General features: G+C 46.2%; 1 protein-coding gene across 1 annotated transcript in view; it reads left to right on the forward strand.

Moving 5' to 3' along the window:
• The window catches only part of PDPK1 (3-phosphoinositide dependent protein kinase 1), a 1,145,521-nt gene that overhangs the window by 231,462 nt on the left and 887,335 nt on the right, over positions 1-26,724 (forward strand). The window contains exons 4-5 of the mRNA XM_069647190.1: positions 4,467-4,604; positions 22,890-23,034. Coding sequence (XP_069503291.1) covers positions 4,467-4,604; positions 22,890-23,034 — 283 coding nt within the window. The remainder of the gene's footprint in view (positions 1-4,466; positions 4,605-22,889; positions 23,035-26,724) is intronic.

Below are 26,724 nucleotides of genomic sequence, written 5' to 3' on the forward strand. Positions count from 1 at the left end.
GCTGTCTCACATGGATCAAGGTAGTCTAAAATTGATTGCCTGGAACACACAACAGTCCATGAATCTACACTAAGCTGTCTGCTTCCCAAATTGATCATTTCAGGGCCTGCGATGACTCGGAAGCCCTACACATTTCTGTTTTGAAGTCTTCCAATTCAGTTTCACCACAGCACTCGAACCTCTTCAGGCATGCTTGTCTGAAACATGTTTCCATTCTCACGTTTTGTGCTTTATACCATTTTGACCTTTCATGTGTCTCTATAAGATTGATTGTGGTCCTCCATTTAAATTTTTTTTTGTTAAAAAAATGTTTAACCACCAGGGAGTACCTTTTTTAAAATGTGTATTTACATTTTTTGCGTGATTTGATCAATTTATTTTCTATTGTATGTGTAATTGCTGTACAGGGCTAGTTAAATAGTTAGAACTATATAACATTTTATGTACAATGATTAAATGAAGATAGAAGCTCGTGATTTTTCTTAAGCCATGCATCCAAAGGCTGCCTGGGAGTTGGTTGGTAACGTGTTAAGAGCTACATTACATAAGATCAGATACTTCTCCTGGACCCCTATGTACAGCTGTAGTTGAACCTGAAGCTAGCCCCACCTGATGTGGAGTCAGCTGGTGTAAGGAAGCATGGGCTGTCCCACTCCAAGAGTGAATCTGTGTGCCATTTCGCTACCGATAACGGTAGCAGGTGTCACCGTGTCCCTATTAATGAATCCTCTGTGGCTGACTTGAAGGCTCTTTGGACGGTCTCTGACCATTTTTGAAGACCTCCAAATCTGCTCAGTGGCCTCACTGCTCCAGTGTTGGACATTGCTGCAATACTTAAGGTCAACCATTGTACATGTTCAGGATCCATCATCCAGCCATCATTGCTACCAGGCGCTGCAGTCATTTCTTCCTCTGGCACGGCTTGGAATCCGGTTAGGTGCACTGACGTCTATTGCTGTCCCAGAGGTGCACATACTGGGACCAATTTCGTAGGCCTCATGAACTTGATCCCTGCTGGTGATATCAGTACCCCAGGTGGTGAAATTCTTTCCTGGTGAAAGTCACTGAACTAGAGGCTTTGGCATGGTTTGAGTGGATATTTGATGTGTCGCTACCCATCATCTCCTGAAGGGCTGAAATGATCACTTGCTCTTTACACCTTTGAGTTAGAATGTGCTACACACAGAGGAGATGTCTCTGGATTTGCAGGGTGCCACGGGTTAGACTATCCCATTATCTGGACTTAACCAACAATAGGTCCAGGCATTCAGTGCCTAATATATTTCCAAACCTTCCTTTGGACAGTCCATTTCAAAGGCTGATTTCCTTCAGAAGCCTTGGAGAGCCGAATTTATGGGTGGCTAATGCTTCTTTTACACTGCCTCATTAATCACATACTTTGTTCGACATGGTCTGTGAGGCCACTTGACATATGCTTGATTAATGTCGGATGCCCTTGTTCAGTAAAATTTCTGATGCCAAAGATGCTGCTAAAACCGATTTTCAAGTGTGATCTGTACACTGTGAATTGTTTGGACAGACCCTTGGACTTGAAAGATGGCCGGGAGACACTGCTCGATGCTCACCTCTGGTAATTATGCAAATTGAGCAGACTTTCATGCCCCATCAAACTCTGCATCCGTTTGGTTCTAAGAAAGAGAATTGAGAAGGAAGGGAGGGAGGTAGGGCCTTCCCACACTTCCCTGCTCATTCCCAGGCAATTGAATTCCATGGCTACTGCAACCTGTTGGGCTTACAAGTATTACCCTTACAGGCTGTTTGCTTAATTTCAGCAGACATATAATTGTGTTGGACAAAGTTAGGAAAGATTTTCCTTTTACAACTTTCTCAGCCATAGTTTCCTATGGAACACCGCTCTTTTTACTCTGCTTCTGATCGTGTCCTGACTTTTTGAAGGGAAACCGATCAGTCCTTAGTCTATCAGAGCTGTATTTTTAACAATGCACACAGCATCTTAAAATGCAGTGTAACAGGGATACTTTGTATCGCTGTACCTTTTTACACAAGAGGTTTTTTGGTTACTTTTATATGTGTCTAAAGACATGGTGGTAATAGCAGTTACATTTTTACTGTGTTTGCATTATTTTTGGTGTGCACATTAGCGTTTACCCTGTATAGCTATTAAACGTGTCTAGTGTCCTAAAATGGCTGTGCCACAAGGTTTTCGCTTGTTCTTTGTTCATATTGCAGTTTGGCCTTCTTCCTGCCCTCTCAGGTCAGGAAAGTCTGTATAAGGTCATGCACTTGCCTGGGAAAGCGCGTCTTTCTGTGTGCGCATGTCTGTCTACACGCATTTGTCTGTGCGTGGGTCCCACAGAAAGTGGCCTGGCACAGTCTAGTTTCAGTCAACATCCTTGGTGCCAAAAAGTCTGCTACTGTGGCGAACGTGAAACCAGTAGTTGTCCCTGATTGCTAAACTACTAGCTGTTCGAATGGTGCAGATCCCTACCATTGGTGGACTTGCCTCCAGCTCAGATTTTGGATAAGAGGACGTCTGCAGCTATTCTTCAGCTCTACGTTGGAGCGAGGAAGAATAGCCTGCTGAAGGATGTCTCCTGAAGTAGTCCAGCATCCCTTCTTGTGTCCAGCCAGGCGAAGACCTGATCCTCTGCATTATCTCCGAAAACCCTCAATCTGTGTCCTGTTAAAGAGTGATTGTTTCTCATTAACTCATCTGGTAGGGACAGGGAAATGTCCTGACGGATGCCCTCAGCTGGCCGGATGATGCCTTATGAATAGAAACTGTACCTCGAGATGACTGTTTGCATCTTTGATGCAAGGTCATCCTCGGGGCGATCGGTTTGCATCTTGCTAGAACTAGAAATGTCACCTCTTCTGCTCCAGAGACCCCAGCCAGATCTTCTCTTGGGATACGCTGGCTGTGTTTTGGAATTTTGATCTTCAGATAATGATATTGGCCTTGTAAGTGGAGAAGGTATGGAGCCTCTGCAATTCTTGCAGAATACGATTGGGCAAGAAGGACCTGGTGTCCTGTGCTCCAGCATTCATTTTGCTTGTTTTTTTCTGATCTTTGCCTAGAATTGCTTAAATATAGGAACGGTAAAAGATACTTACAAGCTATCACTCTGTTCAGGGGAACCCACAGAGCAGTGTTAAACCTTTCTTTTAAAGGGTTGTTAAACTCCTTTCCTCTGAAGCCTTCCATTTCGGGACAATAACCTGTAGTTTTCCGTTGAGACTATGTAGATCATTTCCAAAACTATCATTTCAGCAGGGCTCAAAATGTTCACTGGCCTCGAGCCATTGGCTTGTGGCAATATTCCCATGAGGAGTAAGAAATCTTCTCTGAGCAAAAGAGGACCCTGTAAGATCATATCTGTTTTCTAAATGTAGCCTATGACTTTAACCACTGGTAAAAGGATCCTAGTGTATTCTCATCCGCATCCCTCTAAAATGGAAGATAAGTTGTTGTCTTCATTTAGAGAGGATGCTCTATAGCACAGTTTTGCAACCTAAGACTCAAGAGGTTTTGGACTGCAACTCCCCAAATCCCTCATTAACAGTACTGTTTAGCTCCCTCTGGAGTAGTAGTGCACCATATTGAGAGCCACTGGTGGCAGACCCTTGCTCTATGTGTACACATGCCACTATGTTATACATTTACCAGCTGCATCATTAGCAGCACAGTTGTCAACCATGATGCTGTCATGGAGCCAGTATGAAGCCACACCAACACCACCTGCTGGCTTTTCAAAGATATTTGGGTTCCAGATGGCCTCTCCATTTTCAAAAGATGACAAATATGTGAGAGAATGTTCATATATTATAGTAAACTGCCAAAGGTAAGTAATTGTTGAATTCATTGCTAGTTTGGCATAACCTTCTTATGTTCCTAGTTCATTGATTCACTCCGTCTGCCATGTACTTGCTCTGATGTTTTCCATGTATACGTTTTCTCAAATTAAGTAAAAAATTAATTTGCTAAAAAGATACTTAGCACTTGAGCTCACATTGTAATAAAAATCATATGTTGTGTGTCAAACCTGCTCAACAAGGATTTTTTTTTTACCATTAGTCTTTTTTTTGTGTCCTTGTTTTTACAATGTAGTGTGTATTTTCACTCTTAAACTCTTTTATATGCCACTGTTAATAGATTGGTGTGTTTTCTGCATGTCAATAATTCACCACCACACAAACATCATCAAAAGATTTTCTTTAGCAATTTCCACGTGCTTGTATGTGCATTCATATTTACTGTGATGTTCCTTGGAACCGTTTTCTAGGATATGGCCGCCATTGAAGCACTGTATTGCAGCTACAACTCTGCACACAGTCATAAACTGAACTTGATTCTTGGTATCGATGGATGCTCATTTTTAAAAAGAATTGCATTGTCCTACGGTGTTGAGCAAAAAAACGTGTTTTCCTTTTAATTTTAAAGTGGAAGTGAATTAGAGTACATTATTTTTATTTTTGTTTTGCAGTAAAGATTTTAGAGAAGCGTCACATCATAAAAGAGAACAAGGTACCATACGTCACGAGAGAGAGGGATGTAATGTCACGTCTGGATCACCCATTCTTTGTAAAACTCTACTTCACATTTCAGGATGATGAAAAGCTTTGTATCCTTTCAGTTCGTGAATTTGAATGTCTACTACAGTGTATGGTAGTAATGTTAATTATGGAAAAAAAGAAAACCACATTGCTGTTTCATGGAATCTGATATTCAAGATTACTGACTGGAAGAGTTATTTGCGTACTGCTAGACTGTTTTGCAAATACATAGGAACGTTATGATCGGACTGCTCTGTATGCATTTCAGGGTCCGAAATGGCTGGGATCTTTTTAGCTCCTGGCTATCACCTAAAAGAGCCTGGTTTCCTGTACACCAGCTACAAAGAGCTACTTTTCACTGTGCATAAAAATAATTAAACTTCTAGAAGGATTATTGGTCATATATACTGCACACAAAGTTATTATTGCTGCTCTTTTGGAAGTTAGATTTCTTGCATACTATGTATTAGTGCCTCGTTGTGCAGCAGAGCGTGAATGAGCAACTTCAGATCTCAGAAAAAGAGGTGTCAGCCAAGATATAAACATGGCAACAACGAGACAGTAAGATATTAATGCAGCAACAGTTTTAGCAGGAGAGTTCTGATGTAGCGGCATAGCTAGGTAAACACTAAATGAGGGTAACAGCAAGACTGACAAAAATAAAAATAAAATAAATCAAAAAGGGTGAAGGTATGGGTAAGGAGAGAATCCAAAGTTGCTCAGGTGAACCATGAGTCTTCAGCACTTTGACTTCATCATTGAGCATAGGCCAGCTCCCAAACATTGCAATGTTGATGGGCTCTCCAACTGGGATAGCTGACTGGAACAGGAGACTCATCCTACGGTGGACTAGTTTCCCCTGTCCCTTAGTCTGGTGGTGGTTAGCGTTAGGAAGGTTTTCTCTTTATAGCAACTTTCCATTTCTATGGACCCCTATATTTTTTTCTTTTCAACTCTGTCCTGACTTTTTACAGTGAAGTGAAGCCTTCAGCTTCACTCCACTTGTGCTCATTGTTATGGGGGGACTGACCAGTCCTTAAGGCTATCAGTACTGGGTTTCCATTTTCTTTAGACATGTTATCTATATTTTTGGTAACTTTTTATAATTGCACAAAGCATCTTACAATGTAGTGCGATTGGCTTTCTTTTGTATGACCCTAGACTACACCATTTTATGGGTACTTTACATGTCCCTAAAGACAAAATCTTGGCAGCAGTTGCATTTTGACTGTTTTTGCAATACTTTTCGTTAGCCTTACAGCGTTTGTCTACTAACTGTGGCTAGTGCCCCAACATGGCCATGCCACAAGGTTTTTGCTAGTTTTTTTGGACATCTTGATCTGTGGCCTTCTTGCTTGCCCAGTCAGGAAAATCTGTTTATGATCACGCATTGCCCGGGAAAGCCTTGGTTTCCGCATGCTAGTGCAGGGCCGTGTGTGTCTTCCCAGGAAGTGAGCTGGGACTGTCTGGTCCCAATCAACAAACTGTTTTCTGGAAGTCTGTGGGTGGTGTATGCATGAGTTTTATCATCGGTGGCCCTGATTGGACCACTGCTGGTGTTTGTATGAGAGGCAGATCTTCCTTTGGGTGGGCTGAGTTTCTGGATAAGAGTAGTCCTGCAGCCATGTCTCAGATCCTGAAGAAATCTTGCAAGGAGCCAAGTATCATACCCAGCTGTGAAGACTGGTTGACCGTCCTATGAAGGCCTGGCAGCCAACTCTTGCTGCAGTCCCGGTGGAGCCCTGTCTGGCTGGTGATCTTAAAGCCTTTGGTGGTGCTTTGACCCTTGGAGCGGTGGTACCAACCATTCTCGACCTCTGCTCAGTGCCCATCCATCTGGAGTCTTTGGAAGCATTCCTGGGACCATCCTGTGGACTGACCAACTCCAGTTTGGGCTCCAGCGGTCGAGGCGTTGTGGTTCTGAGCTTCGGCTTGGAAGTCCCACCTGTGAAATTTAGGCATTTCAGCTTCAACGGGAACAGAGATGGGAGGCTGACTAACCGCAACAGCGCTGTACCTTTGTGTCACCATTTATGTGTGACAATTGTCAAAACTGGCTTCCTTGTGTCTGGTCCACTGCCTGTAGGAGTGCTGCATCCGTGTGAGTTGCATTCATCGACCAGAACAGGTGGCACCAGCTTGTGTCCAATCGGGAACTCTCTTGCACCCACGTATCCTGGGCTCTGGTGACCAAAACCAACGACTGGAAAACCAACCTCTGACAACCCTTTAAATACATGCAAAGTCTGAAGAGAAACCAGAGTACACGAGTGCGTTACAGCAATGCTAACCCTCGCCCCCATCTTGACCTATAAAAGTTTTGTACACTTTGTTTTTCTTTTGTTTGGCTTTGGCAAAACGTGTTGCTGAAAACCCTCTTAAAGATGGGGACCATTTTATTTACTAGAATAGATACTCTGGGAACTGTTTTCCCACCCACAAGACCTCCCACCTAACTTTTTCCTGGCTCACAAAACTACTGAAAACTTTGTGGACTTTCAGGGTGCACAAGGCCCCAGTCAAATTAGTGTTGTACTTCTAAAGTTAGGGTTGCATTCTTGTGGACTGCCATTGCAAATCTCACCATTCTTTTTCTTTCAGTACTGTGGTGGCATTGTGGTTTTACTGTACTGGCTACTGTGAGTGTTGTGATATTGTTACTTGCTTAGTCATTTTTATAGTGTTTGATTGGCCATAAATAAATATAGTATTTTTATAACTACATGTTAAAGCGTATTCTGATGCTAATCTGCTTAGAATCACATGCTGTGCATACAGTCCGACATTCAGTAGTCACCACAGAGTATTGCATCTTGTCTTTGGAGAATCGAAAGGAGACGTCAACATGGGCGTGCCTGTAACATTGTCCGTGACGTGTAGTGTACCCAAAATCCCTCACGCGTTGAGGTCCCTCAGATTGTTTTTTTCTGCCCAGCATACTGGTCGCCTTATGCGGAGCTCGTCCAGAGCCATTGCTGACTGTTCCATCGACCTTTAGTCGAATATATTATTATTCAAGGTCACCCTGACCGTCCTTCCGGCTGTTCCAGATCTCCGCCGAAGCCTCCACAGATGGTGATCCAGATGGCATTGCCGACCACATGGGCGGGCCTTCCAGCCGGCCTACACAGTAGGGAGAGTGGGGAAATCTGAGAACGCCTTTCCCTTTCCTCCCTCTTTCCTCTCTGGTCTTCGTCACTTTACTTATCTGCTATGCAGAGGACTCCCTTTTAGGTTTTGTCCCATTTGCAAGGGCAAATTTCCTTGGAGAGATAAGCATCTATGATGTAACTGTTTCTTGCCCCTCGATCACAAAGAAAAAGGTTGTGCGGCTTGCAAGCTCCTCCGTCCGAAGACAATGAAGGAGCGCTGTGTCAAGCGGTGGGCGGCCTACGGGATGTCGAAGGTCGAGTTCTCCCGCTGCCGCAACTGCCGATTGAGACGAGGGCATCAGTGACGATCAGGCCTCCGACTCGTGGGTCGTTGACCTTTCGGCAGAGCGCTCTCGCTCTGTCGTCTATCCCCAGCCCCGCCAGGCACTGCTCAGGCACTGCTATGCGGACTGTACACCCCGGCGACAAAGATGAACACTCTCAACTCACTAAACACACAACCCACGGCCAGTCTTCGAGGTCGAAGCGGACCACAGCACCAACGGGCCCACCAGAAGTTTTGGCTGTGCCCGCCGACTGTCGGGATCGGCAGCCCTCCCCACAGATGCGCCTAGCGACCAGGCACTCTAAATTGAAGGGCGCTACCCCCAAAAGTCCAAGAACCGTCAAGAGGCATCGTAAGAAGGCATCCGCCGATGATATGTCCCGGTTCTGCCGAAGACTATACAACCGCGGAGGACGTTACCGAAAGCATTGCGAGAATTGTTTCGGCGGACGCTTATAAGAGACAGTCAAAGGATTTGCCGACACTCACAGGAAAGCCCAAGGATTCGTCGAGATCCAAAGATAGGCTGAAGGAAATGCCGGAACCCTCCACCAAGCCTAAGGAGAAGCACAGGGACACGCAACTTCTGGCGGTCCCCCGGAAGAGTTTTCGGAAGGTGAAGAAGGTATTTCTTCAGCGTTAAAACAAAAATCTGGACTGCTAGCGTGAGAGGATCGTATACAAGAGCCCTTTCCACCTCTAGACCCCTCTAGGTCTTCTGTTTGGACTAGGGAGAAATCTGAGAATTGTATGGCGAGGCTTGACAGGTTTGTTAACCCTCAGAATAATCCACCCCCAAAAGACCACAGGAAGAATGCCTTTTCACCCCTGTGGCTACATTTGCAAGACTCTTTGATCCCTCTCAGGAGGAGGATGTGTACACTTACGACCTCACTGAGGTGCAGGTCCCTGCGGACACTCAGGATGATGATCCTTTCATTGACCCTGAGGCTATGCATGACCCCATAGAGGAGTATTGGGGGGGGGGGGGGCTTGGATATGTGACCCTCCGCCTTGGCAGTCTCCAAATACTTCACCAGATCCTGATGCCCTGTGTTTAGATTCCCTGCAGACCACTCCCACTAGATTGCCCTCTCCAGTGGATGATCAAATGATGTTTAATGCCATGTTGCGCAAAGCAGCAGAACATTTCAAGATCGCCACCGATGAAGCGGTTCCTGAGGCTGACTTCGTAGAGGGCATTCTTAAAGAGAAACCGCCACCAGCCAGGCTATTCCTCTTATAAACTCAATTAAAAAAGCCTCTGGCTCCCACCTTATCAACACCTGCCCTCACAAGAGCAGTTAATTCAAGGATAGAAAAGTTATTTCAGCCTTCCCCCTCTGATCCCCTTTATATTAGAGGTCACTCCACTCCAGACTCACTGGTGGTGACCACTATGAGGAAAAGGGGAGGGGTTCCCCTGTCAACCGGGGAAGCCTCCCCTGACAAGGTGTGAAAGACTCTACGCCCCAGGAAAGAGGGTCACGGTTGCAGCGGCTTTTTCTGCGCACAACGCTAACTATATTACTTTGTTAGCCAGCTACGTGGATGCTCAATGGGCCATGTTACAGGAAGGCCTGCAGGAGGTTTCTGAACTGCTACAGACTCGTCTTTTGTCCACGGTGACCGAGGGCAGAAAAGTAAACCCAAGTATACTCAAAAACACTTTGGATTCCACTGAGACAGGGGGGTTGATCGTTGGCTCAGGGTACCCTCCTAAAGAGACATGTGTGGCTAAGAAACTCTGGGTTCAAGCCAGAAACTGAAGTGTCACTTAATAAACCGTTGGAAGAATCCAACCTATTTGGGGAGCAGTCGATGAAGTTCTCGAGACTGCAAAGAAGGAGCATGACACTCTTAAAACGCTAGATCAAATCACACAAAAGCCCTCCACAAGGCGGGGAACTGGATCCAGACGCCTTTTTCGTGGCCACCGCTTCCCTCAAAACCAGTACACCTCGGGGAAATAATTGGTCCTCTCCACAAGGAACCAGCGGATACAACACCATGTATCCCCAAACGGATCAGCAGTGTGGGAAAGGAAGGAGCCAGAACTCTAGGAACTCTACTCCCATAGGCTAACAGGCCTCAGGTTCAAAATGACCCGAAGATCTGGGTCCTTTCCCATGCCTCCCCAGTCGTGGGCCGGCTAACATCGTTCCTTCAGGCATGGGAGGGGATAACTACAGACCAGTTGGTACTGAAGACTGTGGCCCAAGGGTACTGTATAGAGTTCTGACAGTCCCCAAAGTTCAGAAGCGAGAGTCACTGAGTACATGGGTTGGAGTAGGCCTTCACCAATTTACGAGCAGGATGCCATGACACTGATCCTGGACCAGGGTCCCCAGAAGGACCCAGTTTTGCCTTTTCATAACCTTCGGAGAAAAATTTAATCAATTTGGGAGGCTGTTAAAGAGCAGGCAGGACACTGTCAGGTACATAAATCAAATAACCTTTAATTATGGGTACAATTAGGAACGCACACTTTCCACGGCTTCTCTTTCTTCCGTGTGGTTATGTCATGAGGGCAGACTTATGTGGACTGCTGCCTCCTGTCCGAGTCCCAAATAAATGAAAGTAAAAAGGCTATGAACGTCCCAGAAAACAAGAACCACCGCTTTCGCATGGTCCGGTGAGTCGTTATCTGTCCTGCGTTGCCAATACGCTTCCGCTGCCGGGCTCACCGTCTGGTCTCAAATGCAGAAAGTAAAGTTCAACCAAAGTCGTGTGTCTTTGCTCTCCAACTTCGTTCTGTCAATTTAGCAGGACGCGAGTACGGGCACCTCCACCATTGGTAGCTCGCCTCCTTAATATGACCACTCGTAGCCTGCAGCATCCTCAATCCATTCCCTACTCTGCAATCAAAACGGAGAAAAGAGAACGCCCAGCATTGTCCGTTTCCTTTTTCCCTCCCCTCCTCAGGTGTTCCCCTCTTCTAATTGCCAGTGGCAATCCCCTCCCTCTCCCGTCTTCGTTCCTCCATGCTCCCCGCTCCTCCACTACTACTGGCCGGGAATCTATGCCGAAGTAAGCAGATATTGTCAGAACTGTTCCACTTGCCGAAAGACCCACATCCCTCCTAGAGCTCCCCTGCAGAACTGCCCATAATCCGAGAACCCTTTCAAAGAATCAGGATGACATTTTGGGGCCCTTAGAGCCTAGCAGTTGGGGATACAAATATCTGTTGGTAGTAGTCTACTATGCTACAAGGTATCCAGAGGCATCTCCATTAAGAGGGACCTCGGCCAAGCAAGTTTGTGATGCTCTGCTACCATATTTGGCCAGAGTGGGAATTCCCTAGGAAATCATTACTGATCAGGGAAGCAACTTCATGTCCGTAGTAATGAGGGAAGTGTGCAAAACATTGGAAATTAATCATCTGAAAACCTCTGTATTCCGCAAACAGATGGGCTGGTGGAGAGATATAACCCGGCCATAAAGCAAATGATACGTCGTGCCACCAGCCCCACTGGGATGGGGCCCTAGACTGGGTTTTGATTGTGTTACGGGACATTCCAGAATCCTCAACAGCATTTTCCCCATTTGAACTGTTATTTGGGAGGCAACCAAGATCCATACATGGGCTGTTAAAGGAAACATGGGAGAACCAAGAAGAGACCAACCTAACCGATTATGTGAAGGATCTACAGAACCATCTTGGAAAACTTCAGAAATATGCACAAAAGAATCTTGGACGAGCCCAAATCCAACAAGAAAAGTATTATGGCAAAGGGGCCAGGCTTAGATTCTGGATAAGGTGCTGGCCTTATTACCCACTTCCGCAAATAAGATTTTAGCTCAATGGAAGGGCCCATATTGGATAACAAAAGTGTTGGGTCCCGTAAATTATGAAGTGGAACAGCTGGATAGTTGGGCCGAAACACCGAAATTACCACATAAATATGCTCAAGTTGTGGAAAGATGCCACGCCCATTTTGTGTATAACAACCTCCAATTTGTCAGTAAACGAGAAAATCCTTCCCCACAATCCTAGTGGTTTATAGGATGTAACGCTAGGAGAGAATTTACAAACGGAACAAATAGCGGAGTTGTTTTCCAAATTGTAGCCTGTGGCTGGGGTGTTTTCTGGACTCCCGGCAGAACAAACCAGCTTCACACGCTATAAAGACTGAACCAGGGAAGATAGTGAGACTCGGACTATATAGAATACCAGAAGCCAAAAGGGAGGATATAGCCCGAGAAATCAAGGAAATATTAAAACTGGGTACAATAGTACCCTCCAAGAGCGCCTGGTGTTCCCCGGTGGTTCTAGTACGAAAACCGGATGGTAACACCAGATTTTGCTTGGATTTCAGACATCTAAATGCAATCTCGTACTATGAAGCGTATCCGATGCCAGGGATAGATTAGTTGATTGAAAAACTAGGGGCTGCATCATACTTGAGTACACTGGACTTAACCAACGGGTACGGGCAGATCCCTCTCAACCAGGACGACCAAGAGAAAGCAGCATTTGCCACCCCACAGGAATTGTTTCTGCTCACTTATTTGCAATTTGGGTTGCATGGGGCTCCAGCTACATGGACCAAATCCTAAAACCCCATGACAACTATGCAGCTGCATACCTGGACGACAGTCATATTTAGCAGCACTTGGGAGGAACATCTGTCTCATTTACTGCAGGTGATCAAGTCCTTACAAAAAGCTTGGTTGAAAACAAACCCCAAAAAAACAAAAATGGCTGCAGAAACAACAAAATATCTGGGATATTCAGTAGGGAAAGGGTTGATAACCTCGCTACTGGACAAAGTGCAAGCTTTGAAAACACTTCAAGTGCCCACCACCAGAAAAAAGGCCTGAGCCTTTTTTGGGATTTGTGAGATATTACCGAAGATTTCTTCCTCACTTTTCCACAATAGCAGCCCCCCTAACGGATGCCCTGAAAACCAACCGGCCATTGGTGATCACGGAAGAAGCCACAAAGGCATTTCATTCCCTGATTAATATGATTTCCAGCCAACCGGTACTTCATTGTCCAGACTTCACTTAGAAATTCTTCTTGCAGGCCGATGCATCAGGGTGTGGGCTTGGGGCCTTTCTCTCAAGGCTCGCAAGCTGATTTACGGCCAATAGCCTTTATCAGCAGAAAGCTATTGCCTCATGAACTCCTGTATTCCACCTTGGAGAAAGAATGTTTGGCAATTAAATGGGCCACCGAGACCCTACGGTACTACCTACTGGGAAGACACTTTACAATATTCACTGATCATGCGCTGTTACTTTGGTTGACTGTGCAAAAAAGATTCGAACCACAGGGTGCTTAGGTGGTTTCTCACTCCACAGCCCTACACATTTGTGACTGTTCACAAACCGGGAAAATATCAGTTGGTGGCTTGGGTCCCTTTCCCTTGAGGGGAGTTTGTGAGGATGAACTTCGGGGCTCCAAGGGCGTGACAGCAGAAGGTAGCACTCCGACTCGTGCGACCAGAGAAAAACCTACAGGGCTGGCCGTGCTGGCTTTGTCAGACAACCGAGAATACGGTAGCACGATGACTCTTGGTCGATGGCAGTCTGTGTAGGTCAGGATGAGCAAAAGCAAAACATACGAAGGAAGTGGATTAAGGGATTTTTCAGTATTGCAGGAACCAGGACTCAGAGTGGTGAATCCAGGACTACATATCCTAGCATGCCTTTCATCTTTAATCGTGCAGTGATGGTAAAAACAAAAAACAGAAAATACTAAACGCCTACAAATCTGCACTTACTCCCAGAAAGCCTACACTTTTGGGACAAGAAGAGGGGGAGAGTGGACTGGGTAGTCTGCAGTAGTCTTTTTATGGTCATGTGTTCAGCCATATGCCTCCCTGTAGTGTGGTTGTGTGCTAACTGCACCAACCTCTCTCTGTACGATTGTTGCACCAGCAGCTGCTCTTTCTTTTGATGGTCCGTGCCTCTGGTCACCCAGTAGAGGAGACCTTGATTTTCTTTAAAATATGGCGTTGTGACTGGTGTGTTTGGTAAACCAGTTTCTGTACGAAAAAAAGGAATATGTTCATCAACCTTCAAATTCACTACGGCTATGTCGGGACATTGGTCTTTCCCCTTAGCTTTGGCCATTCTTTTCTGGGCTCGGGTTAGGCATGTCTTTGTAGGATGCCTTTCCAGTTCTGTCCCGTAATAAGGGGCTTCTTGCAACCATTTTTCAAACATAGGTAAGTCTGTTCCTATCAGAACTGGTGCTGGGAGTGTGGGGATGACTGCGGCTCGTATGGGAACTTGGTCGCCCTTTAACCCCAATGTGATGTCCCGTGTTGCATACTCCTTGATATCCCCATGCACACATTTTACCACTTATTTTCTCACCTTATTGTCCTCGGTGTTGCTGACATGTGGCTGGATAGCTGTCTGGCTGCTAGCGCTGTCCATCATCGCCTGTGCCGGATGTCCGTCTACCGTCCCCTCTATTACACAGGGCAATCTTTTCCTTTCACTTTCTTGTGACTGCAGTGTCCCTGTTAAGCAGAGTTTGTATGCAGTACCCTTTGGGACCACTCCACACAACTATGACTACAGGTGTAAGCCAAACCAACCTTTGGTATAAGTCTGTACTACACAGTTTTTGGTAGCGGAGCTGATCAGCCAGGCTTATCTCAAGAGGGAATTGAGCTGTAATGATGTTACAAAGAGGTCTACAATCACAGGTGTTCAAATAAACTCTTACACTCAAGGTTTCTTGGTTAAACACTTATTAATTTATTCAACAGTTATAAAACATTCACTAGAAGGAGGCAGTTAAATATCATACACAAATGTACTTCAGTACTATGCTCGTTAAGTTTGAGGCATTCAGACTAATTTGAAGGAGGAGCAAAATGGCATTCATAATACTTTAAAGGAGGAGCAAAAAGGAATAGGTTTAGAACATAAAAGGATTACAATTATTCTTAGACAGTACAGATACTTTGGGTTCACCAGAAGTCAATTCAATAGGCTAGGCCAAAGTCAATGGGCTTAGTCTTCAATAGGGTAAAACGGTTCTGGTAAGTAAACGGTAAAGTCTCTGTAGAAGTTCTCAGAAGTAGTTTGTAAAAAGAATAATTATATGTTGGGTCACAAGCTGATTTGGCCTGCTAGCTGTGAAAGTTTCAAGCACTTTCACCGCGAGAGGCAAGTACTCTGTCTCGTTTCACAGTACTTTACAAATGAAGAAAAAGATGCAGCTTCTGTTCCTGCAGATCTTGCTGTTCTTGAGCCTCAGTCGTGGGGACAAGAGGGAAGCCGTCGGGGGACTCCTGCACTGCACTGGGACCTGTCAAAAAGCTGGCACTTGGCTAATCTTCGATTCCGGTAGCTGTAGTAAAGCACATAAACTGGTGTCCCTCTCCCTGGTTTTTCGGTTTCCTTCAGCACTCTGAGGAAAATACAACCCGCTCCGAGAACGGTATCCAGGTGGCTTGGTGTCGAGTTGATTGGTCCCACCAACTCAAAGGGAGAAGTTGTCCTTGTAGGGCTTCTCTGTCGAGATGAACATAGCAATTCGGACCTGCAGCAGGGCTTCACCGGGCAAATTAACAGCCCAGGAGTTGCAGCAGCCGTCCTCTTCAAGCTCGTCTTCGGTTCTTTCGTTCCAGTGGTCGACTCTGCTTTCCAAGCCAAGAGACTTGCCTTTTATCCAGTTCTCTCCCATTGATTCTAGCCTGGCTGTCATTCACCCAGCAGGGTGGCTGTCCTTGCCGGACAGTCAGCCAGCCAATCATACCAGAGTGCATTTGGGTCTCTTAGGAGACCGAGCACAGGGAGTTTCGCGCCCCTCCCTCACTTCCTGCCCACCCCAGACACTCGGGCGCAGAGGCAGTCTTCAGTCCTGAAGCCCGCCAAAGGGGAACGAACAAAGGAACCAAACTAAGTTTGGCGCGCAGAGCAAAACTCTAGATTGACCTTTCCACAAACAAATGGCGAAAAACAGAAGACCTGGGCCTGTTTAAACATAGGTGGCTCAGATGCCATCTTGAAAAACATGGCTCTGCGATGTAATGCTACCGGTGTTCGCAGTTGGGAAATATCATGGTAGTTCGTTGTAAAACCACTGCAACCAGCCATTTTGAGAGGAAAGGGTAGAATTTGACTTCTACATGACTATCTAGAGACAGGGGATACTAAGTAATCCCTCCAGTACTCTATATAGTAAGATAGGGTGGGCTGGATCTAGGAATTTTAAAAGACTAGTAAAGTCATTTCACTTTACCTTCTCTGGGAAACAGTAGTTTATCCCAGGGAAGGTATTTAAACCTTGGGAAAGCCTGGAAAGGTTTCCCTGTGCCACTGCACTGAGGGTGCTGCGTGACACATGAAAAGATGATGCCTATGGAGTTCTCTAAAACACCATAACCGAACAACACAAGAGTAAAACACATTTCAAAACACATGAGAGAGTGGGGAAAAGGGCCACACTCTCTACAGGTAAAAAATCCTCAAAATCCAGCAAAGTTGCTAGGGCTCTCTAAGGTGAAGGGAATTAGCACGTCTGAGAATTCTCCCTAACTGTTCCAATTTCCATGGGTTCTGTTTTCGGTTTCTTGGAGCAAAATCTGGCTATGTGGCCCCACTCCCCACACTCAAAACATTGGGGAACCTGAGGTCTTGGTATACCGCTTCCACTTGCCATTCTTGATTCTTGCCTAATTGTAGGCTCTGAAGTGGGACCTCAGTAAGGCTCGTGGCAGGCTACCACGGGCTCCGGCGGCTGCTTTCCAGTGGTCTCAGAAAAGACAGGGGTGTACCTGCTTTTTGGTACACCGTGGCCACGTCCATTGCCTCTGGCAGTGTCAGGTGGTTGTGCTGTCTGACCCACCTCTGTATTGGACTAGGTAAGGCCTCCACAAATTGCTCCAACATGATTCTATCCTTTATTTGTCCGGCAGTGGTGGTGCTGGGTTGTACCCACTTTTCTGTTAGGTCTTGAATTCTGTAAAACAGTTGCCTTGGGCTTTCCCCAGGTTTCAAACGAGTTTCGTGGAACTTGATCCTATATGATTCCTCATCCATCCCAAGCCGCTCCAAGATAGTCTTTTTGGCTCTGTATATGGGTGTCCCCTGTGGGATTTGGAGCCTGATATGCCCCTTGTTAGAACTCCTGTTAGCAGGGGCGCTAGGAAGAAGGCCCATCTGTCCTGGGGCCATTGGGCTGCCCTAGCAATCCGCTTGAAATTAACAAAAAATAACTGGGATCATCCCCTGCTTGGTATTTTTGCAAAACTGTAGGAGGGATGGCTGGTTGGGATCTGTTGGCGGCCACTGCTTCCCTCAGTATTCTTAGAGCTTCTCTTCCTTGATCTTATGCTGCACTCTTCCTGTATGGTTTGCTGTAGGGCTTGGCAGTCTGGTTGGGCCTGGTGCCTTGTGCCTGTATCAATTGCTGCAATTGCAGCTGCCCTTCCGCTAAGGCTTTGATTACGGCTTCCATGTTTGACATGTTGGTGTTCCTCTTGAATCCCACTGCTACCACCATTGTTAAAGAGCAGACAGGACACGGTCAGGTATGTTAATCAAATCACCTTTAATTCTGGGTACAATTAGGAACACAAACACTTTCCACGTCTTCTCTTTCTTCCGTGTGGTTATGTCGAGAGGACAGACTTATGTTGACTGCTGCCTCCCGTCAGGGTCCCAGATAAATGAAAGTAAAAAGGCTATGAACGTCCCAAAAAACTTGAACCACCGCTTTATCGTGGTCGGTTGAGCCGTTATTTGTCCTGGTGTTGCCAATACGCCTCTGCTGCTGTCTGGTCTCAAGTGATGAAAATAAAGTTCAACCGAAGTCGTGCGCCTTCGCTCTCCAACTTCGATCTGTCAATATAGCAGGTCGCTTAAGGGCACCCCCCACCGTCGGTAGATCGCCTCCTTAATATGCCCACTCGTAGCCTGCAGCTTCCTCATTCCATTAACTACTCTGTAATCAAAACGGGGAAAAGAGAATGCCCAGCATCTCGATAGTCAGAGTTTTTTCAGTTTCCTTTTCCCTCCCCTCCCCTTCTCAGGTGATTCCCCTCTCCTAATTGCCTGTGGCGATCCCCTCCCCTTCCCGTCTTCGTTCCTCCATGCTCTCCGCTCCTCTACTTGTTCACCCAATCCTCTTTCCCCCTCTTCGTGTCCCAAAGTGTAGTCTTTCTGGGGTATGGTAAAAGCAGATTTGTATTTTCTGGTTTCTATTTTTCCTATCGCTGCACAATTGAAGAAAGGCATGCTGGGATCTGTAGTCCAGGAATCACCACTCCGAGCCCTGGTTCCTGCAACGCAGTGAAAAACCTCTTTATCCACTTCCCTCGCTGGCCGTATGTTTTGCTTTTGCTGGGCGAGATACGTATATCAAAGATGAGGAATACGTGGGAGGAACATCCAGTCAAAAGAAAATTACCAGTTGGTAAGTAACTTGTTCTTTTGTTCCCTTGTCCTTCATTCCTGCTCCGGTTCCACGTTCATCTCTTCCTCCGTCTGTGCTGGAGCGTCTGGGATTCGTGTCCTGTTCATCCTGCGAACTTCGCTTCGCTAAGGCGGATCCCAACTCTTTGCATGTAGTGCTTGGTCCCGGAACAACGCTGGGACTCATGCTTCTACTGCAACTCCCTCTCCGTCCGGGCACTCCAGCATCGGCTTGTCAGGTGGGTGTAAGTGTTCTAATGCGTTCCTCCACCACATTTACAGCTGTTTCTTGAAGAAAAAAGCAGATGACCAGTAAGTTTGTTCCTTTTTAGGGCACCCCAGCCAGGGGACTCCTTTCCAGGGTCTTCTTGGTCTGGCTCAAAGAGCTCTTTTACAAGGGGTATCCCTGAGGTGTCCTGAAAGAGTCCAAACAGACTCACCAGAGTTTCCTCCAAGGTCCCCTGTAAAGGGGCTGCCAAGACCGGATCTTCATCCAAGGTTCCCCCTCTGGGGGCTAAGATTAGGCCCAGTTCTTCTGGTGCTGTTTTCACCAATGTCAGCCCTATGGTTTCCACATCTGGAACGAAATGTACCGAGCCTCGGCTCAAGGTCCCTTTCAAGTTGGCTGAAAGTACCAGGGTTGTCCCTAAGGTTCCCCTTCTTGGGGATATATTTGAGGAGCCCCCTTGGGTGGTTCTGGCTTCAGGGAGTTTCTCTAAGCCTTACCAAACTCAGACCTTTGGTAGAACCGATCCTGCTGAGGGGGCAAAGAAGGAGGCTAAACACCATAAGTCTTCCAGTACTGGCTCTGCCGAGGTACCCCTTCTTGGGGCTAATTCATCAGCAGTCGCCAAGCTGTCTCATACACACTCTAGATCTGCTAGCACCGGCTCTGCCGAGGTTTCTTGTCATAAGGCTAAAATGGAACATAAGACCCCTGATTCCCCTGTGGTGACCACAGCCTCACTTACATCTGTAATGCAGTTCGCCTCAGGCGAGACTAAATGCAGACAGAACCCCCGCGGTCCACGGCAGCTGTTTTGACTACCTCTCTTACACCACCGCAGCTGGTGCTGAGGGGCCTGTTTTTGGGGCAGAGAAGGTACGTCGGGAAAGCAAAAAGACAGTGAAACTGGTTATCCCCACCAGTCAAAGGAAGAAGACTCTCCGGCGGGAGATCTCCTCTGTCGTTGGGAAAAGTGGTGAGGCAGTCCAGCAGGGCTCCACCGGTAGTGGTGTCGTGGCAGGTCGGCTCAGCTTCTCCCTCGTCGGATTCTTAGGTCCTGTGGCGACTTCTGAAGTTCCAGTCCCCAAAGCTCTGCTTTTATGCAGCAAACCCTCATTCACTCAGCCTAGCTGTCACTCAAACATGCTAAGTGGTGAGCCGGCTCACCACTTGGGCCAATCAGGATGGAGTGCGACTTGAGTTGCCTAGGCAACTCAGTCCAGGGTGCCTAAATTTCCCTCCACCCCTCCTAAGTACCCCAGACAGAGTGGCACCACTTTTGAGGGCTTCTGTGGAGAAGCCCGCCAAAAAGTGGAACAAAGGGCTCGACTTGGATTGGAGTCAGAGAAGAGAACACAAACGCCATTTTAGCATCAAGTTTTGGCAAAAAACACCAACCGGAGAATTAATATTAATTAAATAAACCGGCGGTATGTTCGAGGCTACCGTAAATAATTAAACAAAGGTAGTAGCCTAAAACAATGGGAAATCCCATAGGAATATATTCACGGTTGAATATAAAAAGTAGTATCCACTGCCACAAGCCAAAACTCGATCAGGGGGGACGGAGACGTGCCCCCTCGACTAACAGACCCCGGGGCAATTGAATTGCCCCAGCCAGTACGTCCACAATATGATGGTTTGTACTGGCTCTGTTCAGAATTTGACTAGTAAAGTCAATGGTGACTTTACATGCCCTGGGAGACAGTAGTCCGTCCCAGGGTATGGAGTCTATACTGGGGGGTCACTATGACACCCCTGTGTTACTGCACGGAGGGTGCTGTGTAACACACATCACAAAAACACATGAAACCCTATGGAGTAAAAGACCCCATAGCCCATTAAACACATCTAGATTCAAAGAAACGCACTCAAATCATGCCCAAGAGTGAGGGAAAAAGTCTCGCTCTTGGCAGGAGAAAAAAAATAAACCCCAAAAATCTAGCAAAGCTGCTGGGGGACTCACTAGGTTAGGAAATTCAGCCTAAACCGAGAATTCTCCCTAACAATATCCCCGCAAAAATATTGCGATACAAAAAGATTGCCATATTTTTGCAGTGATATTGGGCCATGGCCTCTTCGGGGGACACCCCCGCAACCACGAATTATCACCCCCAAAAATATTGCCTATGACGAGACAAACAACCATTTGTAGGGCGATATTTTTGGTGGGGATAATATGTAGGGATACCTTTTTAAAACTGACTGTTAAAATAATTATTTTAATCAAGAAACCTTTGAGTATAAGCGTTATTTGATTACCTGCCACTGAATCCCTGTTTCAACCCTACAGCTCACATTGACCCCTCTTGAGATAAGCCTGGCTGCTTAGTCACTCTACCAACTTGTATAGTACTGACCTCTACCAAGGGTTGGGTTACCTATTGCCAAGAGGACAAGGCTGGTGCAGTCTCCCACAGTGTTACTTCCTACACTCTTGCCTAACAGCAGCGATGCAGATCCTAGGTTCCTGAGCCTTAATCGTGGGGATAAGAGACAGGACATCTGGAGGACTCCTACGGCAGCAATTTGGAGGTTGTTGGCAACTGCAGACTCTTTTCGGATTAACAGTACTTTGTGTTTCCAGTGCGCGGTAAACAGCACCATTGCAGATTTTGGATACCGGTTGGGCTCCCTTCGCTCCTTGAGTCCTGCACTCTGGTGAGGGGACTCGAGCTCTTTTCCTCCTGCTTCTGGAGGGTCCTTAGGGGACTCAGGCTGCTTCTGGTCGGATTGCAGACGTTGCATTTGACTATGGATTTCTCGACCCCTGGCACTCGGTTCTTGCAGCAGCGAAGTAGTACAGCCAATCGGGGAAGATGGTCCAGCGCAGGTAGTCTTGGGGTTAGTTTGTCCCACTAAACCAAGCGAAGAAGTCGCCCATTCCTGATCTTCTCTTGTCGATCAGAAAAAGGAGTTTCAGCACAACAGGGCTTCACCTGGCAATTCAAAGGTCCAGGAGGATGCAGCAAGCTTCGTTCACGGTTTCTTCGTCGGGTGTTCTTCCCAGTTGTCGACTCTGCCTCTAGTCCCAAAAACACTTACCTTTTTAAGCAGTTTTCTCCCATTCATGCACAGCCTAGGCTGTCACTCAAAACAGCAGGGTGGCTGTCATGAAAGGACAGACAGCCAGCCTGCCTATCAGGACTGTTTGCATTCAGGCACGCCTAGATGCAAAGGACAGGGGAGTTTCAGAAAGCTTCCCTCACTTCTACCCTTTCAGACACACTGGAGCCAGAGGCAGGTTTCAGGACCGAAGCCCCCAAAAGTCAAAACGAACAAAGGGCTCAAACCTGGCTTGGCACGCAGAGTAAAACCCAAGAAAGACCTCACAAACAGAAAATGACGAAAAAAGAAGACTGGGTGCATTTTGACAAAATGGTCACCCATGGGTGCTATACTGCAGCCGAGGGTTCGGCCTGTGGTAGAAAAGCACAATGGTAGGAAAATTAAACCACTGCCACCAGCCGTTTTAAAGTAGTGAGGGTAACATAGTTACATGAGCATGTGGGTAAGGGGCTACTAGGTAACCCCCAGCACTCCACATAAGATGGTGTGTGCTGGACCTACGAAGAGAAAAGGTAAGTTAAGTAAATTTCACTTTACTATTCTTGGGAACAGTAGTTCTCACAAGAAAAGGTATTTAAACCTTATGAGAGATCTAAGGGATTTATTTTTGACACTGCACTGAATGAAGGTGCTGTGTGTCACCATAGAAAAAGTAGATGCCTATGGAGTTTCAGACTCCAAAAACAGTGCAAGGACATAATCCAAATCCGGTGAAAACACAAGAGTGAGAAAAAAAGTCCCACTCACTCCAGGGTTAAAATGAAAAAGTCCTAAAGTCCAGCAAACGAGCTGGGGGTCTCTAAGGTGGGAGGATGTTGGCAGTAAAATGAAAATTCTTCCGAACAGGGACTAGTCCGTTTCCCATGTGATAAGAAAGAGAAAAATGGGCCATGGAAGTAAAGTAGAAGCCTTTACTTGCCTCCGAAAAGTCAGGACAGGGTTCAAAACTAGCAAAATAAAGTGTCTAATTGAAATCTATGGATGGAAAGCTGCTAAAAGAAAATCTTTCCTAACATTCATAATTGTAATTTTGTTGTATTTTATAATGAAAATATAAAAAAGCCTCCTACTCATTTCTCAAGCATAGTATTCTCTTCATATGCTCTATGTACTTGTGTTCAGTATTTTAGATTTCTCTGAGCAAATATTTGGTTGTGTTCAATCATATGTTTTTTTATGTACTGTGGTGAAAACCATGTTATATGAATTTTGCTTTACTTCTTAACCACTTTCTCAGATTTTGGTCTTAGCTATGCTAAAAATGGAGAACTTTTGAAATACATTCGAAAAATTGGCTCATTTGATGAGACCTGTACTCGGTTTTATGCTGCTGAAATTGTATCTGCATTGGAATACTTGCATGGGAAAGGCATTATTCACAGGTAATTTCTTTAGCTTTACACGTTTGTTTTATATGTGCATGCAAACTAAAGATACCAATAAGTGATACACTTTAAGGATTTATTGTCGTATTACTTGGAAATGAGGCGCATATTAAAAGCATTTCTACTTGTATGTCTTGCTTCTTTCTGTTCCCAGCTTTTTGGAAGTCTTGCCCTGCTTGGCCGAGCTGAAAATGTCTTATTCAACTCTAATTTATAAAAATCATAGTACCTAGGTATTTCTACATGTTCAAGAAGCATTCCAAATCCCTACTGTGCTTGACTTGTATAGTAAACTCATTGTTTTATGTCAAATGGTTGTATGCTTCATCTGTAGTTCAATTAGTGCACATTTCTTCTGATGGTGTGAATGTTTGGCTTTTGCATTTGTGGTTCTACTCCCCATTCAGGAGTAACAAAAGAAAATACTTTTGATTTCTAGCTGGTTTCTTTTGGCTTGCTTGCGTCCTTCTAAATGCCACCTTTATTTTAGTCAGAATCATTACTGCAGGATGCGGACAGGGGTTGGAATGTCAGAGTTGCCAAGTACTTGGCTGCACTACAGTGCTTCGGTGAGCAGCCATTTTTATGGTTCAGCCTTTGCTATGTTTCTATTTTGGCAGAAGGTTCTAGTTGGGCAGTTCCACAGCATCACCTCAGACTTTGCATCAAAAGCTTCACTTAGGAGCTTGTCTTGGGCCCATGTTCGTTTCAATCTCTTTATTACTCCCACGTCATGGGTTACACAGTTCTGCTGTTTTAATTGAGCACCTCTGTAGATTGTCCTTCGGTGAGCCTTGTTCATCCTGCCTGCCCCACAGGTTCTATCGTGCCATGTCCTTTCGCTGTGCCTCACATGTGGTATGGCTGCGGGCTCGGCAGCACTGTGCTTGGCTGTAGCCATGGTGACAAATGCTTGAACCGTGGACACAAAGCAGTCACACCATGTTAGGTAAGATTTGCATAGAACTGGTAAATCTTCCTGACCTGGGTCAACCCCTGAACTTTTTGCTTTATTAGTGGGATATTTTTCCATAATACTTCAGTGAGTGGGAACGTTGTTCCACACTCCCATAATCGTTTATGGGTGTCCTTTTTAAGACTCTCCATAGTGTCTTTTAAAGTTATCCTCTTTAACAACTTATTGGCAATACGTGCCTGTTGCTGTGTTGCCCTAGAGGCTCCCCTTTTAACTTTCTTGTGCTAACCTTGAGTGAACTACAGTTCCCAAGGGTTGAAAGGATCTTTGGAACCCTTTTACATTTTGTTAAGTGAAACTGGCACACCCCACTTTTTGTGGAGTTCTGGGGAGATGCAATGTATCCCCTTTCACACTGAAACTGTAACAATTCTTTTATAGCGACAAGCTTATCTTCAATGGCTGGTGGCAGTGAGAGCTTGTATTAATTTCGTGCACCTTTACCACGTGCTGTGTTCACAACTGCGGTAAAGGGACCTAAGGGTGTCATTCTTTTTACCAAAATGGCCTCCCGTGTTCTTTTTTCGCCATTTTATTGTTTCTTGTCTCTTGTTCCTTCCCCTGACATCCAGGGCGGGAAATTCCTTTGTGTGATTTTTATCGTCGGCGGGAGTCCCCTGTACTTCCCGCCCAGGCTCCAGTCCATCTGTGAGAGCAGGAAGTGAGGGGGAGGAGTCAAAACTCCCCAGCCCTTTGTCGTACACTTTGCTTGAATGGGGACAAATCCCAGTGAGGGACTGGTTGTCCTGATGGGACAACCAGACCGCCCCTTCTTGTAAAATGCGAGGAGAGAAAGCACAGGTTGTGTTGTAATTCCTGATCAATACTGCGAACCTGGAAGCTGAAGAAAAGCCGACCACTGGAACCGAAACCGTAGAGGAAGATGAAGGCAACGCGGGTGAAACGATTTCCAGTGACCAGAGATCCTGCTGTGTAACCGTAGCCTGCTGTAGCCCTTCCTTCCAATCGACCTGTGGACTCTGAAAATTACAACCCCGAACCAGAGCCTGGTGAGACCCACTAGATTCAAGACCTGCATTTTGTGCCATTCCTGCGACCTTGCGTTATTGCAATACCCTGGGACCTCAAGCCATTGTGCGGTGCACGGTCTTCTTAATTCCGCATCTTGCTTAAACTGGCGGATCTCTGGAGACACAAATCAAATGCGAAAAGTCCCCTCAACAGAGTGCTAAACCTTTGTAACAACGAGAATTCAACTGTGTTTTTCTGTCTTTTGTGCTCCTTGAAAAGGTGCCAAAACTGCATTCAGTCGCGAGGGAAACCTTGCCTAGAGCCTTCTTCATCGATCCATGCTGCGAAGTCCCTTCTGAGGTCTTGTTTTCAGTCTCCACGACAAGGAATCCACTGACCGGGTATTTGGCTGCAGACCCTGAAGTTCTCCTGCTGCAAATCTTCTTCAGTGCTGAGGTACTGTGTTGGCTTGGGTACGTGTTAGCTAGAATTCGCAACATGTGCTAATTCCCTTCCCCTTACAGACCCCCAGCAACTTTGCTGGATTTTGAGGACTTGATTTTTTTTTTACCTGGAAAGAGTGAGTGCCTTTTTTTCCCCACTCATGTATTTTGATGTGTGTTTTACTCTTGTGTTCTTTGATTATGGAGTTTTAAGATGACTCCATAGGCATCTTTTCATGTGTGTTACACAGCACCCTCAGTGCAATGACACAGGGATGTCTTTTTAGACTTCCAAAAGGTTTAAATACCTTCTCTGGAATAAACTACTGTTTTCCAGAGAAAGTAAGGTTAAATTGACTTTACAAGTCTTTTTAAATTTCTAGACCAAGCGCACACTATCTTCCTATAGAGTGCTGGAGGGGTTACCTAGTATGCCCTATGTCTAGAAACCCATGTATCACTCAAATGCAACCCTTTCCTATCCAAATGGCTGGTGGCAGTGGTTTTACAACAAACTACCATGATTTTTCCTGACCGCGAACACCGGTAGCTAAAAATCCCCAGAGCCATGTTTTTCAAGATGGCGCCTGAAGCCCCTTTGTTTAAACAGGCCCCGGTCTTCTTTTTTCCCCCCATTTCTTTTTGGAAAGGTCCTTCTAGAGTTTGTCTCTACGCGCCAAACTAGGTTTGGTCCCTTTGTTTCCATGCCTTTGGGGGGCTTCAGGACTGAAGACCGCCTCTGGCCCCTGAGTGTCTGGGGTGGGCAGGAAGTGAGGGAGGTGTCCGAAACTCCCTGTGCTTAGTCTCCTAGGAGACGCAAATGCATTCTGGCGTGATTGGCTGGCTGACTGTCCGGCAAGGACAGCCACCCTGCTGTGTGAGTGGCAGCTAGGCTGGAATGAATTGGAGAAAACTGTTTAAAAGGCGAGTCTATTGGACTGGAAAGCAGAGCCGACCACTGGAACGAAAGAACCAAAGACGAGCTGGAAGAGGATGGCTGCTGCAACTCCTGGACGTGGTTTGTCCGGTCAAGCCCTGCTGCAGGTCTGAATTCACAAGCTCATCTCGACGGAGAAGCCCTTCGTGGACGACGACTTCCTTTGAGTTGGTGGGACCAAGCAACTCGTAAGCCACCTGGATACCATTCGCTGAGCTGGTTAGGATGAACCAGAGGGAAGGACACCAGCTTGTCTGCTTGACGACAGCTACTCGAACCGAAGATCTTCCATTTTGCCAGCTTGTTTGACCCACCCATGTGCAGTGCAGGATTTGATTGACGTCCTCCATCTTGTCCCC

This window comes from Ambystoma mexicanum, chromosome 2q, assembly GCF_040938575.1.
Source record: "Ambystoma mexicanum isolate Mex_15411 chromosome 2q, UKY_AmexF1_1, whole genome shotgun sequence".
Taxonomy (NCBI): Eukaryota; Metazoa; Chordata; class Amphibia; order Caudata; family Ambystomatidae; genus Ambystoma; species Ambystoma mexicanum.